The 14,106-nt window shown below is 46.6% G+C and overlaps 1 protein-coding gene across 1 annotated transcript in view; it reads left to right on the forward strand.

Moving 5' to 3' along the window:
* The window catches only part of syt7a (synaptotagmin VIIa), a gene marked incomplete at both ends in the record, with an annotated part of 116,446 nt that overhangs the window by 73,288 nt on the left and 29,052 nt on the right, over positions 1-14,106 (forward strand). The window contains 2 exons of the mRNA XM_080761382.1: positions 5,937-6,350; positions 12,506-12,646. Of these exons, the coding sequence (XP_080617508.1) occupies positions 5,937-6,350; positions 12,506-12,646 (555 nt within the window). The remainder of the gene's footprint in view (positions 1-5,936; positions 6,351-12,505; positions 12,647-14,106) is intronic.

Below are 14,106 nucleotides of genomic sequence, written 5' to 3' on the forward strand. Positions count from 1 at the left end.
GACATTCAGCTTTTCCCAAACACACAGCACTGACTGCAGCAAAACTCATCCAACCCACTCACTGACACTGGGCTAATTCTACCCCTACTGCTCAAGTCCTCTGACCTTTTAATGGATATCGAGGCGTGCATGTTCCGATGCCCCCCATTCCCTACAGCCCTGTCAGCCCGACTAACTCCTAACCTCTAACTTTCCATCTTTCACCTTTCTCCCATGGAGACTCCCATGGAGACGGACAACCCTTGTGGCACTCGTAACATCCCCGCACCCCTTCTGCAAATAGGTGTATGCTTTAACCTATCTTTCTCTACCTGTCTCTGTTTTTCTGTTTATCTTTCTACCTTCTCTCTGTGTGTGTCAACTGAAAGTATCGGTGGTTGTGCTTGTGGACGGTTGACCGTTACGCTAGGCACTAATGTGGTCACCAGTGTTCACCTGTATATGGTTTAGGGCTGTTCCATCTGTCATGGCTCCTCTCCTGATCCCCTTTTAATGCTAATGTATGATGTGTTCTCGCACTGTAACTGCATCTTTCTGGGTCCTTCTGATATATGCAAACTGTAGGTACAGAAACATTTGCCTGATGCCATGAGAGTTTAGTCTAATGATTAATTTATTTGTAATCAGTTTCCTGTTAATGCAACATACTGTAACAACTCAGTTGCCACTTGTGCGTGATAAGCTCACATTGAGAGAAGTTTCTAACAGTAGAGTAGACAGTCCTAATGCCAGCCACCTGTCTGGTAAACTAATGTTTAATGTCTTCAACAGACCAAGCATTGTAAACTGTGTGTAATAAAATGTCCATGCATGAGATTTTCCATTTGATATATATACCGGTATATTTATATATATCACTGTATGAAAGCTCTGCCTGAAGATGATGGCTGCTGATCTCCAGAATCTGCCTTTAGACCAAATTCATTGTCCTTGAAAATATCCCCCTGGGTGTGATTCAGGGCTCATAAATCTGTCTTTTCCATTGTCTCTGTCCTCCCCATAAGCTATGTTGCTGCCGTCAACTGGTAGAAAGTGGACACCGGTTCGGATCATTACAAACGGCTTGTTTTTAGATAGTGGGAGATATTGTTGCCATGATCCCGATAAGATACTGTAATGAGTTTGCCATTCAATTATAAGACGGAAAAGATTGTGTAGAATCTTATTAAGCCATGAGAGATGGCATGGCGAGAGGAGTTGCAGAGATTGACCTCCTAAATCCAAGCTACGTACAGTAATAGACACCTTCTGAGGTCATCGGCAACAATCAACAGGCGGACGGGGGGGCAAATCATTCCTCCTACCAGGATCCTGCTGATATCAGCAGCTTTCAATCTTTGTAGCATCGGGCCTCATTTATAAATGTATGGGCTTTGACATTCAATACCGACAATTGTTCAATAAACATCATCACTGGCTGTGACACAGCTTAAGGTAAATCATTATCATGATTTGACATGGCTAGTAGTTTGCCACGTTTTTAAGTGAGATAGCTGATATGAATCATAGTCTGTTTTTCTCTCATACATGTAGCATTCCGGCAGTCAACCGTTGAACTGTCAAATGCACACATACAGTACACAGAGACATCAGGTGGGTGCATACTGAAGCGTTCAAGATGACTTGTGGTCTTCATGTGCTTGTAGTTTGGAGAGTAATGACAGTAACCTTTGTAGTTGACTGCGTAAATGAGGCCCGCGGTGCGCTCCCTTCCCGCTCCAACTGTCGCTACGGCAGTGTTGTGGTGATTGATGTCTTTGCTACGTGTTGAGACAGGTCAATTGGTCAGGAATTTATATGAGAAAGGAGGGTGACCTTCCCAAAGGGACATGCAAGTGTGTTTTTCCCCCTAATCCCATCTTGCACTAGACTACCAGGTTCTCTCTTGTCTCTGCTGCACACCTCATGTCTCTTTTGTCTCCCTGTACACTTTGATACATATTAATGCATGGCAGTGGTGTCACCAGAGGGCACTACTGTGCTATATTTTTGATCATCGTTGATGTCCACTAAAGACCCGCACACACACACACACACACACACACACACACACACACACACACACACACACACACACACACACACACACACACACACAATTGGGAGAACTATATTCTCCCAATTTGGAACATTACAGGCCTATGACAAATATGAACTTAAATGTCTTTAGGTACACCTACTGTAAGAGATCAAACAGCAACCACCTGATATCTAGTTTCCTCCTGCAGAAAACTGGATTGACAATCAATAGTTTTATTTTGTTTATTTTTTTCAGTAAATGTGCAATTGCTGTGCGTTGCTGACGCATTACATTACAATCCTATTGATGCCAGTTGGCGGTCGAGTGACAAATAAACCCTGACAGTATAGCAAATAGCAGCATCTAAAAATAGAATTGAAGTCATTCTCAAGAGTAGTATTTGGATCACTTCTGCTGTACTAAAGCAGCAGATCCACCTGTATTTCAATGTATTATATATAGAGAGTAGTATTTGGATCACTTCTGCTGTACTAAAGCAGCAGATCCACCTGTATTTCAATGTATTATATATAGAGAGTAGTATTTGGATCACTTCTGCTGTACTAAAGCAGCAGATGCACCTGTATGTATTTCAATGAATGTCACCTTGGGAGGACTGAGTGCTTTGTCTGTTCTGTTTGTGTGGGGGAGCTGTAGTCAGTCGGTCCTCCCCTCTCTTTCTCCCGCAACGATTCAGACATTTACATTGTCCTGAATAACGGGTGCTGTTTCAAGAACTCAAGTGCCAGATAAACCAGCAGCATGCGGTCTCTCATGCTGGTCCCTACCAGATAAACCAGCAGCATGCGGTCTCTCGTGCTGGTCCCTACCAGATAAACCAGCAGCATGCGGTCTCTCGTGCTGGTCCCTACCAGATAAACCAGCAGCATGCGGTCTCTCGTGCTGGTCCCTACCAGTGCAAATGGGCAGCATGCTCCGGTAGTCATCCTCCGGCCCAGAGACTCCTTGCTGGTATTCCACCCTCCACAGGCTCCCAGTGAATACCTCCTGTCCTTTTTCTATCTCCCCCTCTTCCATCCCGACCCTCCTTCCCTTCCTCCCTCCCTCCCTCCAAACTGGGCTCTTTTTATCCGCCTGGCTGTCTCCCTGGACAAAGTAGACCTCCCTCTTTCTCATACTCGACACCTCGTTGGTCATGTGGTTTCTCAATATTCTCAATATATATCTCCCTGTGTGTTTTTTTTTCTCTCTCTCTCTCTCTCTCTCTCTCTCTCGTGCTCCTCCTGGGTGTTTTTTCTCCCCTCTCCTCCCGTGCCACACAATCGTGCCCCCCTGACGGTGTTAACACCCACAACACTCTCTCTCTCTCAGCGGGGCGGCGTTGGGGGGACAGAAAGGGGCAGCGGTTGGGCACGGGGATGATGGGAGGGGTCCTTGTCGAAGCGACAGTGCGAAGAGCGATGTGGCGGACGGCGCAAAGGCCGGGAGGTGGCAGACTGTCCAGAGCCACATGCAGTCCGGAGGACTGAGACCCAGCAAGTGAGTGCCGAGTCGAGACGAGTCTGTGAATAATGTCATAATTAATTACCAACCGGATAGAAATAACACATAATTTCCAATGCACACATGATCCATAATGCAAGTTATTTTTCACAGCCATGGCAGCTATACTGTATGATTGGTGCTATCAGTTGTGAGTTCTCATTTGGCTGCCGGTGGGACATACGGTACTGGCAGGTTAGATGAGCTGCATGACTGGAGCCCAGCTGTCCAGGTGTGTGTTGGTGTCAATTGAGGTTCATTGACTGGGAGGAATGTGCTGAAAATGACATGTGAGCGTGGCAAGCTAACAATAGCTGCTGGTGCTGTGTCACTGACTCGCATCCTCAGGTGACACAGTCTGTGGGGTTACAAGGCAAGCAGAGTGTGTTTTATTGACACTATAATATGGCCTGACAAATCACACCTACAGCTGATATACGGAAACACAATTTAAGCATCAATCACATTTTCACATAGCAAAATCCAACTGAAAGTTCTGAACTGAAATACTGTACTTACTCAGAAATGAGCTCCCAATCTATCAATTGACCAATTAGTGCTGAAAAGACATGTGAATGCTGAGCGCTTCCCGATTCCCGTGCTCTCCTCTCCTCTCCTCCAAAGCATGCTCTTATTTATAGGGCCTATATCTGGCGTATCACAAAACGAGGCGACTCATTTTCAGTTTCTCACTTCTCTTGCACCTTTCTTTAGCACTTTGTGCCTGTGATCCCCCCCACCCCACAACACATTTACTCACTATCTCTCTCTCACTCTACCTTCCCTGCTTCTCTCTTCCTCCTTTCATCTTTCTTTCTTGTTGCCCCCTGTCTATAATTGGATTCTATTTTCAGGCTGATGTAAGTGTCTCTGTCTCTTGTGCCTATGTCTCACACCCCATTTTCTCTCTTGTCTCTCTTCCACCCTCTCTTATCTGTCCCATCGTTCTGTTTCTCTCTCCTCCCATCCATCTCTCCGGCCCTTTCTATCACTCTGAAAAGCCACCCAGCTTCCTCTCGCATTTTACTTGCACCATAAACCGTCTTGGGGGGGGGGGGGGGGGGGGGGGGGTGTAACCTCACTTACACTTTTGAACTTTTGGACAGTGGTTGTTTAGTAGGATTGATAGGATTGATGAGGCTGAAAGCCTAGCGTAAAACTGCATTAGATGAAGTAATGCACAACAGAGTGGAGCTGTTTCTAACTGATGTGAATAGCACTCTCATCTGACCTAATTCCGATACCCTGGATTACAGGGCGATCTCTGAGGAGGAGGATATATTTAGAGGGTTGGGAAAGCATAACAAAAGAACATGATACAGGAAACTATGTTCCCATAATCAACCAAGCCAGCTGAACAATGTATGGCTGCATGCCGTTGGCGATCATATATTGAACTTTAACATTAGTGTCTTTGGCTTTCTGTCTCAGACTCTGATGTCGGAGTGAGTGATTGAGTTGTGAAGCCTCAGAGAAAGTTTCTGACGAGCAGTGTCTGTGAAGGGGAGGGTGTAGGGTGGAAAATGAGAGGCTGAGTGAGGGAGGGAGACTGTAGGACTTGGTTGGCTGCTGGGGATGTCTCTAGAGGTGTAGCATGTAGCCTATTTAAAAGAGGAAAAGATTTCGAGAGAAAGGAGTAACGTGCAAGAGAGGTAAAAAGTTGCAGGAAGAGACGAGAGGAGGACATGGGAATTTCTGATCAGGCCAAAAAGCCCTCGGTGGGAAGAGCCGGCCGCTGTAAAACCGCGACCCACATGCCCAGAGGCGCGCGCAGCCGCTCCGCACCTGTACGGACGACGCCGGTGCACATCCGCCCGACGCCCCCACGGACACCGTCCACGCGCAAGCTCCATGCTCAAAAGGCGCGTGAGGCACGTGCACGTCCGACACAGCAGACGCAAGCAGCGGGCGCGCAGTGCTTCCCAACGCAGCCCGGCCACGACAGACACGCGACTCACAGCGACCACTCAGGCTGCACCGTCTACTGCTATGTCTGCTACTGCTGTTACTGCTGCTGCCTCACGTTGCTTTCTTTCTCTCTCCTCCTCCTCCTCTCTCCTCCTCCCCCCTCCTCCTCCATCCCTGTCCATGCGTCCTCTTCCAAAAACAACGCCCTCCACGTCACCACCGCCTCTTCGCCGCCATCTCCTTCCTCCGTGGACGTGGCATCGTGTGTCCATCCCGACGTGAACCTGACCTCCATGGCTCCCCTTCCCTACTGCCCCGTATCCCCTCCCCTCTTTTCCCATGACTGTCCCCCACTCCCTGACCTCTCTTCCACCGCTGCCACGTCTACTCCTCCTCCCTCTCCCCAAACCTCTCCCACCTCGCCACCCCCCCTACACCGCCCCATCTTCTGCCGACCACGGCCCTCCTCGCGCTCCCTGCCCTCCCTGCTCCTTTGCCCTCCCAGCTTCGGGGACTCTGTGCTGTCCCCGCCGTCCACGCTGGAGCGCGTCCCCACCTCGGGGCTGGCCCGGCCGCGCACGCTGCTGCGTCAGCAGAGCCTGCAGCAGCCCCTCATCCACCCGGGCCTCGGCCAGCCCCCCACCACCTCCCAGAGCCTGGGACAGCTGCACACTGCGCCTGGCCTGCAGGCCGGGGGAGGCGGGGGTCCAGGCGGAGCAGGAGGCGACGGGGGCAGGGGTGGTGGTGGCACAGGCATGCGTGGGGTGGCACCCCGCAGTGCACGGGGCAGCCCGGGAGGGGCGGGCGCCACTCGCCACAGGGGAGGCGTAGCAGGGGCGCGCTCGCACGGCGATCCTGGAAGCTGGGATCACATGATGGGGCAGATCACAAGTCGAGGCCTGGATGTGAAGTCCTTCCTGTGAGTCTTTTTTTCCCCCCCGCAACGTCTTTGTGAGTCTTGTGTGCTTGACAGCTGCTCGGAAGTCTCTTCCTGTCCTGTGTCTCTTGCTGTGTGTACGCTACAGTATATATATGTATATATAAGTCTCTTCCTGTCCTGTGTCTCTTGCTGTGTGTACGCTACAGTATATATATGTATATATAAGTCTCTTCCTGTCCTGTGTCTCTTGCTGTGTGTACGCTACAGTATATATATGCTCGCCTGTGTTTTGAGGAACTTGCCTGAAGTGTTTGTTTAGATGTTTTTGCACCATCGTTGAATAAGTAACCAATCTGCTTTTTCAGTTGATAGTGAAATATTGCATATAGTCTTTCCTCCTAGGAAAATGTTAACTGTCCGTCATCTTCTATATTCTGTGTTGTGGTTGTTGTTGTTTTTTCTTCAGCTCCCAAATATTACTGCATTTATTAGTTGGTGTTCAATATGCATCTGATAGCCAGGGAAGGATATTACTTTTTTCATCATAATGCAGAACGACACTCTACATTGCGTGTGCGTGTGTGCGTGCGTGCGTGTGTGTGCGTGTGCGCCTGTGCGGAGAGTGTACAAATCACTATAACCAGACTTGTTGCTGATCTCGCCTCTCTTAAGTCATACTATCTCTCCAGTAGCGTTAGCCTAGCATGACACATAGTGCTGTGTCCAATGAAACACTGTTCTGAATAATTTGGAAAATCAACAATAAATATAGGCTACAGTATATCAATATTATTCTTTGAGACACACATGCACTATTGTCTTGGAGGTGCAAACATATCGTTGCTGTCGGGAGGAAACCACCTAACTCCATTTTTGAGGTTTTAGATTTTTTTTGTTTTCATTAATCAATGCTAAGGTTTGAACCAATGAAAAGTATTAAAGAACGCTTTGGACAAAACCTCTAAACTCCATTGGACCCTCAAACTGCTGCTAAAGCTAAAGCCCATACCTCTCTGCCTCTCATGCAAGTAATTGACAATATATAAAGTGCAAAATACAAATAAAAACTAAGTCTTACTCTTATGTACCTGTACACAAGATGTAACAATAAAGTACATTGAACCTTGAACACCAACTTTGATGAGGCAGTTAACTCATAAACCAACTCATAAACCAACTAAGTGGAAAAAGCGGCACTCCAAAATAAAAGATGCAAGACTGGCTCAGATGCAATTTCTCATGTTTATTTGCCAACGCAAAGCCTTCTTCAGAGCAGACTAAAAAGTATTTTTGTGTCCAGGAGTCCTTAGTTTGTCCCCAACAATGTGAAACCATGCAGGTGATGGCTAGGGGTACGCGTCAATATGCCCACGGTCCATTGGTCCGATCGACAACCTACCTCAAACCCTCACCCTAACCCTAACCTCCCCCGGGGCAGACACCTAAACCTAACCCCAACCCTCTCCCGACCCCCAGCGCACCTCGGACCAATGCTCCTTCGGAGCAATGGTCCGTCGGATCATAGGGTGCTTCCCGATGTCTAGCTGGACGCTAGCTTGCAGGTTGTTCAGTTTCAGTGCATCATGACAGAGAGAGAGTGGCTGTTACTATAGCAAGGATGCTAGGTAGCCCTGGGGACGGCCATTTTGGCTGAAGAGCTGACCTGGAAAAGATGTCCAGCTGAGAGAGAGAGTGTTGCTATAGCCTGGATTCTAGGTAGCAGTTAGCCTAGCAGCCTTGGCGTGGGGAGATATTCTTTCCCCAGCCTTGCAGTTGTACAACAGAGGGTGGAAGAAGGTGACATGGTGACAGAGCGGAGTGTCACCAGCCTTTTGTAGTGTCGGAGTGGTCATGCATTTTCTGGTGCAGAAGCTCACGTGTGATACAGAAGTTTCCCGGAAGGCAAAAATCTGGGTGGGGAAGTTAATGGTCAGCTCTCCCCCAACACAGCTGAAGTGCCCTTGAGCAAGGCACTGAACCCCAAATCTCTCAGACCAGTGGAGGTGCCCAGTGGCCAACAGTAGGCTGTACTGGTCAGCTCCCAGGTTTTAATGTGTGTATCTTGTCTGCAGGGTGTTGCTGAAAATGAGCACTCATGCTCAGCTAAATGTGTGGGTGGCAACCCACTTTTTCAGCTTGAGAAAACTAAACTTCATGCTAACTTTCCTAATGGCATTCTATTAATAAGACTGACCACAAAATTGGAATCTGCATGAATTCAGAATAGTTAAAATAAAAATATAATTAACAAGAAAAGCATCACATTTCAAAGTTTTAAGTTATTATATTGTGGTGTCCATATTGGAGAACAATGATATATTTTAAGGTTATGGAACATCGTCACATAAGCAGTTTTATTCACATCCACATTTCTTTTTTTCTACTACACCACATTCATCTATTTGTACGCTCTAGTTAAATAAACATTGAGGATTTTACTGTGTATGGAAAAACCAGATTTTTTAAATAATGGGATGAATCTAGAGTTGCAATACCCTCCATCACATCATGGCATTATATAGTTGCATATCGTTGCTGTCAGACTTTTTCTTTTTTTGCGAATGCAAGGTCCTTGATGATCCTGGTCTGCTGTGTGGAAGCTTCAATGATGTGCTCCATTGTTTGCACCTCTCCACAAGCACACAGTGGACATGGGCCATTTGTCAAGGCTGGCCAAGCAGGGGCCATGTCCGGTCCTGAATCAAATTAAGGGGTCTGACTTTGTTGATTCTTTTGATTTGGATCTCAGGCGTTGTCTCTTAGAATCTAGTCTGCCGCCGGAAGGATCATTTGCTTCCCCAGGCGAACCTGGGTACTGATGGGAGGACGCCACTTGGTTTTGGACATACTAGGTTTCTACCCGACAGTGACGATAGTTGCAGGGTAGATGGAGGAGGAGGCCAGAGGTTGGATTTCAATGCATCAGAACCACGTCATAAATATAGATGAGGTTAACTTGTAGAGACAAGCATCTGTCACTCAGCACAAAGCCATATGCAGTGGATAGCGTGCAGATCACAATGACGGATATTAACCAGAATGCTGATTAGGAATGTATTATTGTCTATACGTGACTGATACTTTATGATCCTTTTAAATCAATCAGAATTGAATCTTAAATGAATGAATACATCCGGGGCAATGATGTTGCGTTTTTTTGTTGGTGCGGGGAACACAACAGCCTTGTATTAGTTATGCTGTCAAATTAAAAGGAGCCTCCATTTTGGAGCATGTTATGCAATCTGGCAGCCTTACCCTAATTTCAAAACATGATCGAAATGTCAGTGAAAATTTGTAGGGAAGTCACAGCATTCTGTGGGCTTTTCTGCTATAAAAGTGGCTGTGTTTATACAGCACATCAATTTTCTCAGTGTTTATTTATCCAATGTAACCTATTTGATTACATTTGTACTTTCTCAGAGTTAAATGAATACTCAGGATTGTAGTGTGCATGCTCTGTTAAACAGTAGCATCTGTTTGAATGGCATTGAGCCTGGCTTGTGCAATTGTCTTAGCAGGATAGCGCCAGTATTTATAGTATTCATAAGGCATGTGCCATAAAGAGTCATGATGGTATAGCCTACTTGATATTCCATAGTGCTCGATTATTAGTCTTATTATTACTATATGTTGTCCTTTGGAATGATTCTTTAAGACCCCTGCTTGAGAGACCAACGCCAGCTAGGAAGCCTGTTTCGTTTTCAATGACTGTCCTCGCTCACGTTTATGCTTATCTATAAATTGTAAAGTCGGGGCTGTTATTTCTGCTCTCAAGCTGTCGACTTGCGTGTCTGTGAATACTGTATATCACACGGTCAACATGCCACTGTGCATCACTTTAACAACAGGGGTTAAGCAACTGTGTGTAGATTTGTGTTAACCCTGATGCATTGATCTTCTGTCGGCAGCACCATTGCGCCCACAATAGATTGTTGCTTCGGGCCTGAAACCGAAGGGAGGGAGGGAGAGAGGGAGAGAGGGAGAGAGGGAGAGGTGAAGGGGACAAACAGAGAAGGACATCACCAAGGTGTGACATGTGATTAATGTCTATTTTACAGTGAATCCATTTCCACTAAACCCTTTTTTCAGCTCTTGCATGTGCATGACAGGCTCCGGGCGCTGGGCCCTGGCTAGCCATAGGACACAAACACTAGCAGGTCAGGGAGGACGTCATCCGTAATAGTAAACTTTAGCACCCGTCAGTGTAAATGTAAGATTGAGCTCATTGTTGTAATATACCCCATCCTGCAACAGCAACATTTCCATGGATTGATGACAGAGAGGCCTTGTAATAGACATGACCCATTGTCCGGGCCAGTTAATTTCAATCTTGGCTAGATACCCCAGTGCCTCTGAATCATGGCTCAGTGATGACAGTGAATCTTCTCGAGATGACATCGATATCTGGCCTTGGGAACCATTTGACCAAATGAATCGCTCAGGGTATTGGTCTTAAGGCTTTTTTGGCTCCATGTCAATGTTTTATGTGGGTGTTGTCGCTATATGTCCTCTCACTATCTCTCCTTGGACACTGTAGTGTTGGACAACGCTCCACGTAAAGTGTTTTGCCAATATTCTTGAATCTAAGTACCGATGTTTAACTGCCGATGGCGAGAAGAGGGATCCAATAACCATAACACTTCCATTAACCATGTGAGTGCCACTCCATTAGTTTTTTTTACGAGATGTCGCAGGGGAGCTGATTGAACACAGCGTTAAATAGTAGGGCAGCAAAAATAACTTAAATCTCTTTTGATGCTGCTGTGCAAGAATGATGGAGTGAGGTAAGCGGAGCCGTGTTTTGCTATGCCCTCAGAGGCTGCATTCTTACAGTGCTGGTACGTTCTGAACTCAGTCAGGGGCTTACACTAAGGATGCAAGGCTCTGGGTGACATGAATGGAAGGAATGATGAGGGAGGGAAAAGCTGGTTAACCCTAGGGATGTGCGGGTGGGGGAGGGGGGTTGGCGGGCGCTGGGGGTTCGAAAGGGATGGCACAGTAGAGATGAAAGGAGAGAGTGTGATTTGGAGAGGAGAGTGAGAGAGCAATGACCCAGAAAACACTGACACACACGCAGAGCACCCCGAGATACTGTGTGACACTCAAATAGAAACAATTAGTCCAGATCTTCTTAATGAGGTTTAATTAAATCTCAACACTGGAAAAGGAAGATAGCCACGTTAGGATGGGAAAGGTGAGTCTTTAGAAGGTCTGGAGGGAAGACAGGAGGCAGATATTAAATAACTGAGTAAAGTACTCAGTACACTCAGTACTGTGTGTGTGTGTGTGTGTGTGTGTGTGTGTGTGTGTGTGTGTGTGTGTGTGTGTGTGTGTGTGTGTGTGTGTGTGTGTGTGTGTGTGTGTGTGTGTGTGTGTGTGTGTGTGTGCGTGTGCGTGTGTGGTTGCATTGTCCTGCTTATGCATAAGACATGCAGAGAGGCAGATAAGCTGTTAAATATCACCCTCATTAGCTGCCATTAACTAATAAGCATCAGTTACTTTAAAAATGGTGATTGTACATGATGAATGAATGTATATGACAAATCAATGCACCGTGCAGCGCACCTGGTGTCACCACAAGCATATTACAGTCATTATGTCGTGATAGATTTGGCCTTTCAGACTTGGCTTGTTGCTTAATGTCCTTCCCTGGATCCTGGACGTACTATTGTGAGGCCGTATGTGGTTTGGTGGATTTTCTCTTCCTCACAATTTCCTCTCGTATGGCTTCTCTTGTTTTCATATGATTTCTCAGATTGTCCTCTCTGTGACTTATTTCTCGCTTTCTGTATTTTTGGTGTTTCTGTAATTTGATTGCCGCTGTCTGATAGATGTCTGTATATGATCTGATGATAGATGTCTGTATGGTCTGACAGACGTCTGTATATGTTTTGATAGATGTCTGTATTATGATCTGATAGATGTCTGTATATGACCCGTCTTCTTTTTTCCTCGTACTGCATTGTCCCACTCCTCCCTTTATGTTCTATTTCTATATCCCTTGTATCTGTCCTTTTCCTCTCCCTCTCCCTCTCTCTCTCTCTCTCTCTCTCTCTCTCTCTCTCTCTCTCTCTCTCTCTCTCTCTCTCTCTCTCTCTCTCTCTCTCTCTCTATATATATATATATCTCTCTCTGTTTGTATATCCTTGTCTATCTCTTGTATGTGATGTTTAATTGTTTCCGCCGGGAGCCAGTGAAGGGAAGATGGTGGTGCTGTCTCTGGCCATTGGTTTGGCAGAGCAAGATGACTTTGCCAATATCCCAGACCTGCAGGAAACAGCGCAGGCCACGCCGGCCAATCAGGAGCCCCCTCCTGAGAAGAGGTACCAGACAAAGTATGAGAGTGCTTGGTGTGTGTGTGTGTGTGTGTGTGTGTGTGTGTGTGTGTGTGTGTGTGTGTGTGTGTGTGTGTGTGTGTGTGTGTGTGCGCGTGTGCGTGTGCGCGTGTGCGTGTGCGTGTGTGTGTGTGGTGTGCCTGTGTGTATGAGAAAGAAAGAACTTGGGGCTTAAATTAATGGATGTGGACTAGCTGGATGTGGGGTTAAAGGAGAGAACAGGTGTTTTCAGATAGTGGAATGTCGTCTTTTTCTTGTGCACTGACTGCGGTTCTGTACCACCAGATGCAGAGTTTGACATAAAACTCTCAAAGTGAAACGACAGCCATAATTGGTGACCCTGTGACCAACGATAGCCATGGTAATGCAGACAGGAAACCTAGACTAATACCTGTATTGCCAAAATTAGTAAAGGGATAAAGCAATTTGAGAGTCCTCACCTGTCCTCATGGCACCATGCACTCCAGGCATATTGGCCAGTTTTACGAATAAAGACTGGCCAACCAAATGAAAAAGGATTTGCAGGCCCTTTATTTATTTCACTGTTGCTAATTATCTCACGTTACTGCGATGGCATGCTCTCACCCTCTTCCGCTATCATCATTGTCATTATTTGTTCGTACCTCCTCCCCCGCTATCCTTATCCGCCGCGTTGCCTTTGTATTTTCATGCCGCTATTGTTTCCATCGCTCTCCCCTCCTGTGTTCTTGTGTCTTTTGTCTCATTTTTCCCCCTGTCTCGCGCTCATTAGTTTTCCTTCAATCGTGCTACTCAGCCCTGAAAGCCCTCTCTCTGTAGCTCCGCCGAGGCTCCGCCGAGGCCCCCCAGAGAGCCTCCTCATTATTCCACAGTATGTTATTCACTTTCCATAAACACGCTGCTAAAAATACAGCACTCTCTTCCTCTCTTACACGCCCAAATATTTCCACTGATATATAGAGATAAATTACAGCCTTTTAAAGAATCCTGTTTGTTTTACAGCCATGGGGGAGAAAATAGATACATGGTGGTTGTGCGGCTCTCTCGTGCACTGCAAACAAATCAGCGCTGCGGCTGCCCCTCTTGAAAAACGAATAAAATAAACCTCTTTCTGGTAGTTTAACGTGGATGGAGGGCTTGGTGATGTAGTCCAGTGTTTGGGTACACAGAGCCATGGTAGAGTTGTGTATTATTAAGAGGTCCAGCCCTGGGCTGAGGCGACACACTTGATTTCCCCCACAGTCCAATTAAGCCATTGCAACCCCACTTTGATTCTGTGACTAATTGGAACCCCTTTGGAGACACACCTTTATAAAAGGAAATTGTGGGGGGGAGTGTCAGCAAATTCTGACTTACTTGTCACACCAATTATTTTTTCACGCGGGAATATTTCATCAATTTGACGCATGATTTATAACTGGGGACCCATTACAAATGCTTAGCGTCCTTATCTATTCTGCACAGCCACTGTGCTGTGTGGT

This window comes from Protomyctophum bolini (genome assembly GCF_963924005.1).
Source record: "Protomyctophum bolini genome assembly, chromosome: 4".
NCBI lineage: Eukaryota > Metazoa > Chordata > Actinopteri > Myctophiformes > Myctophidae > Protomyctophum > Protomyctophum bolini.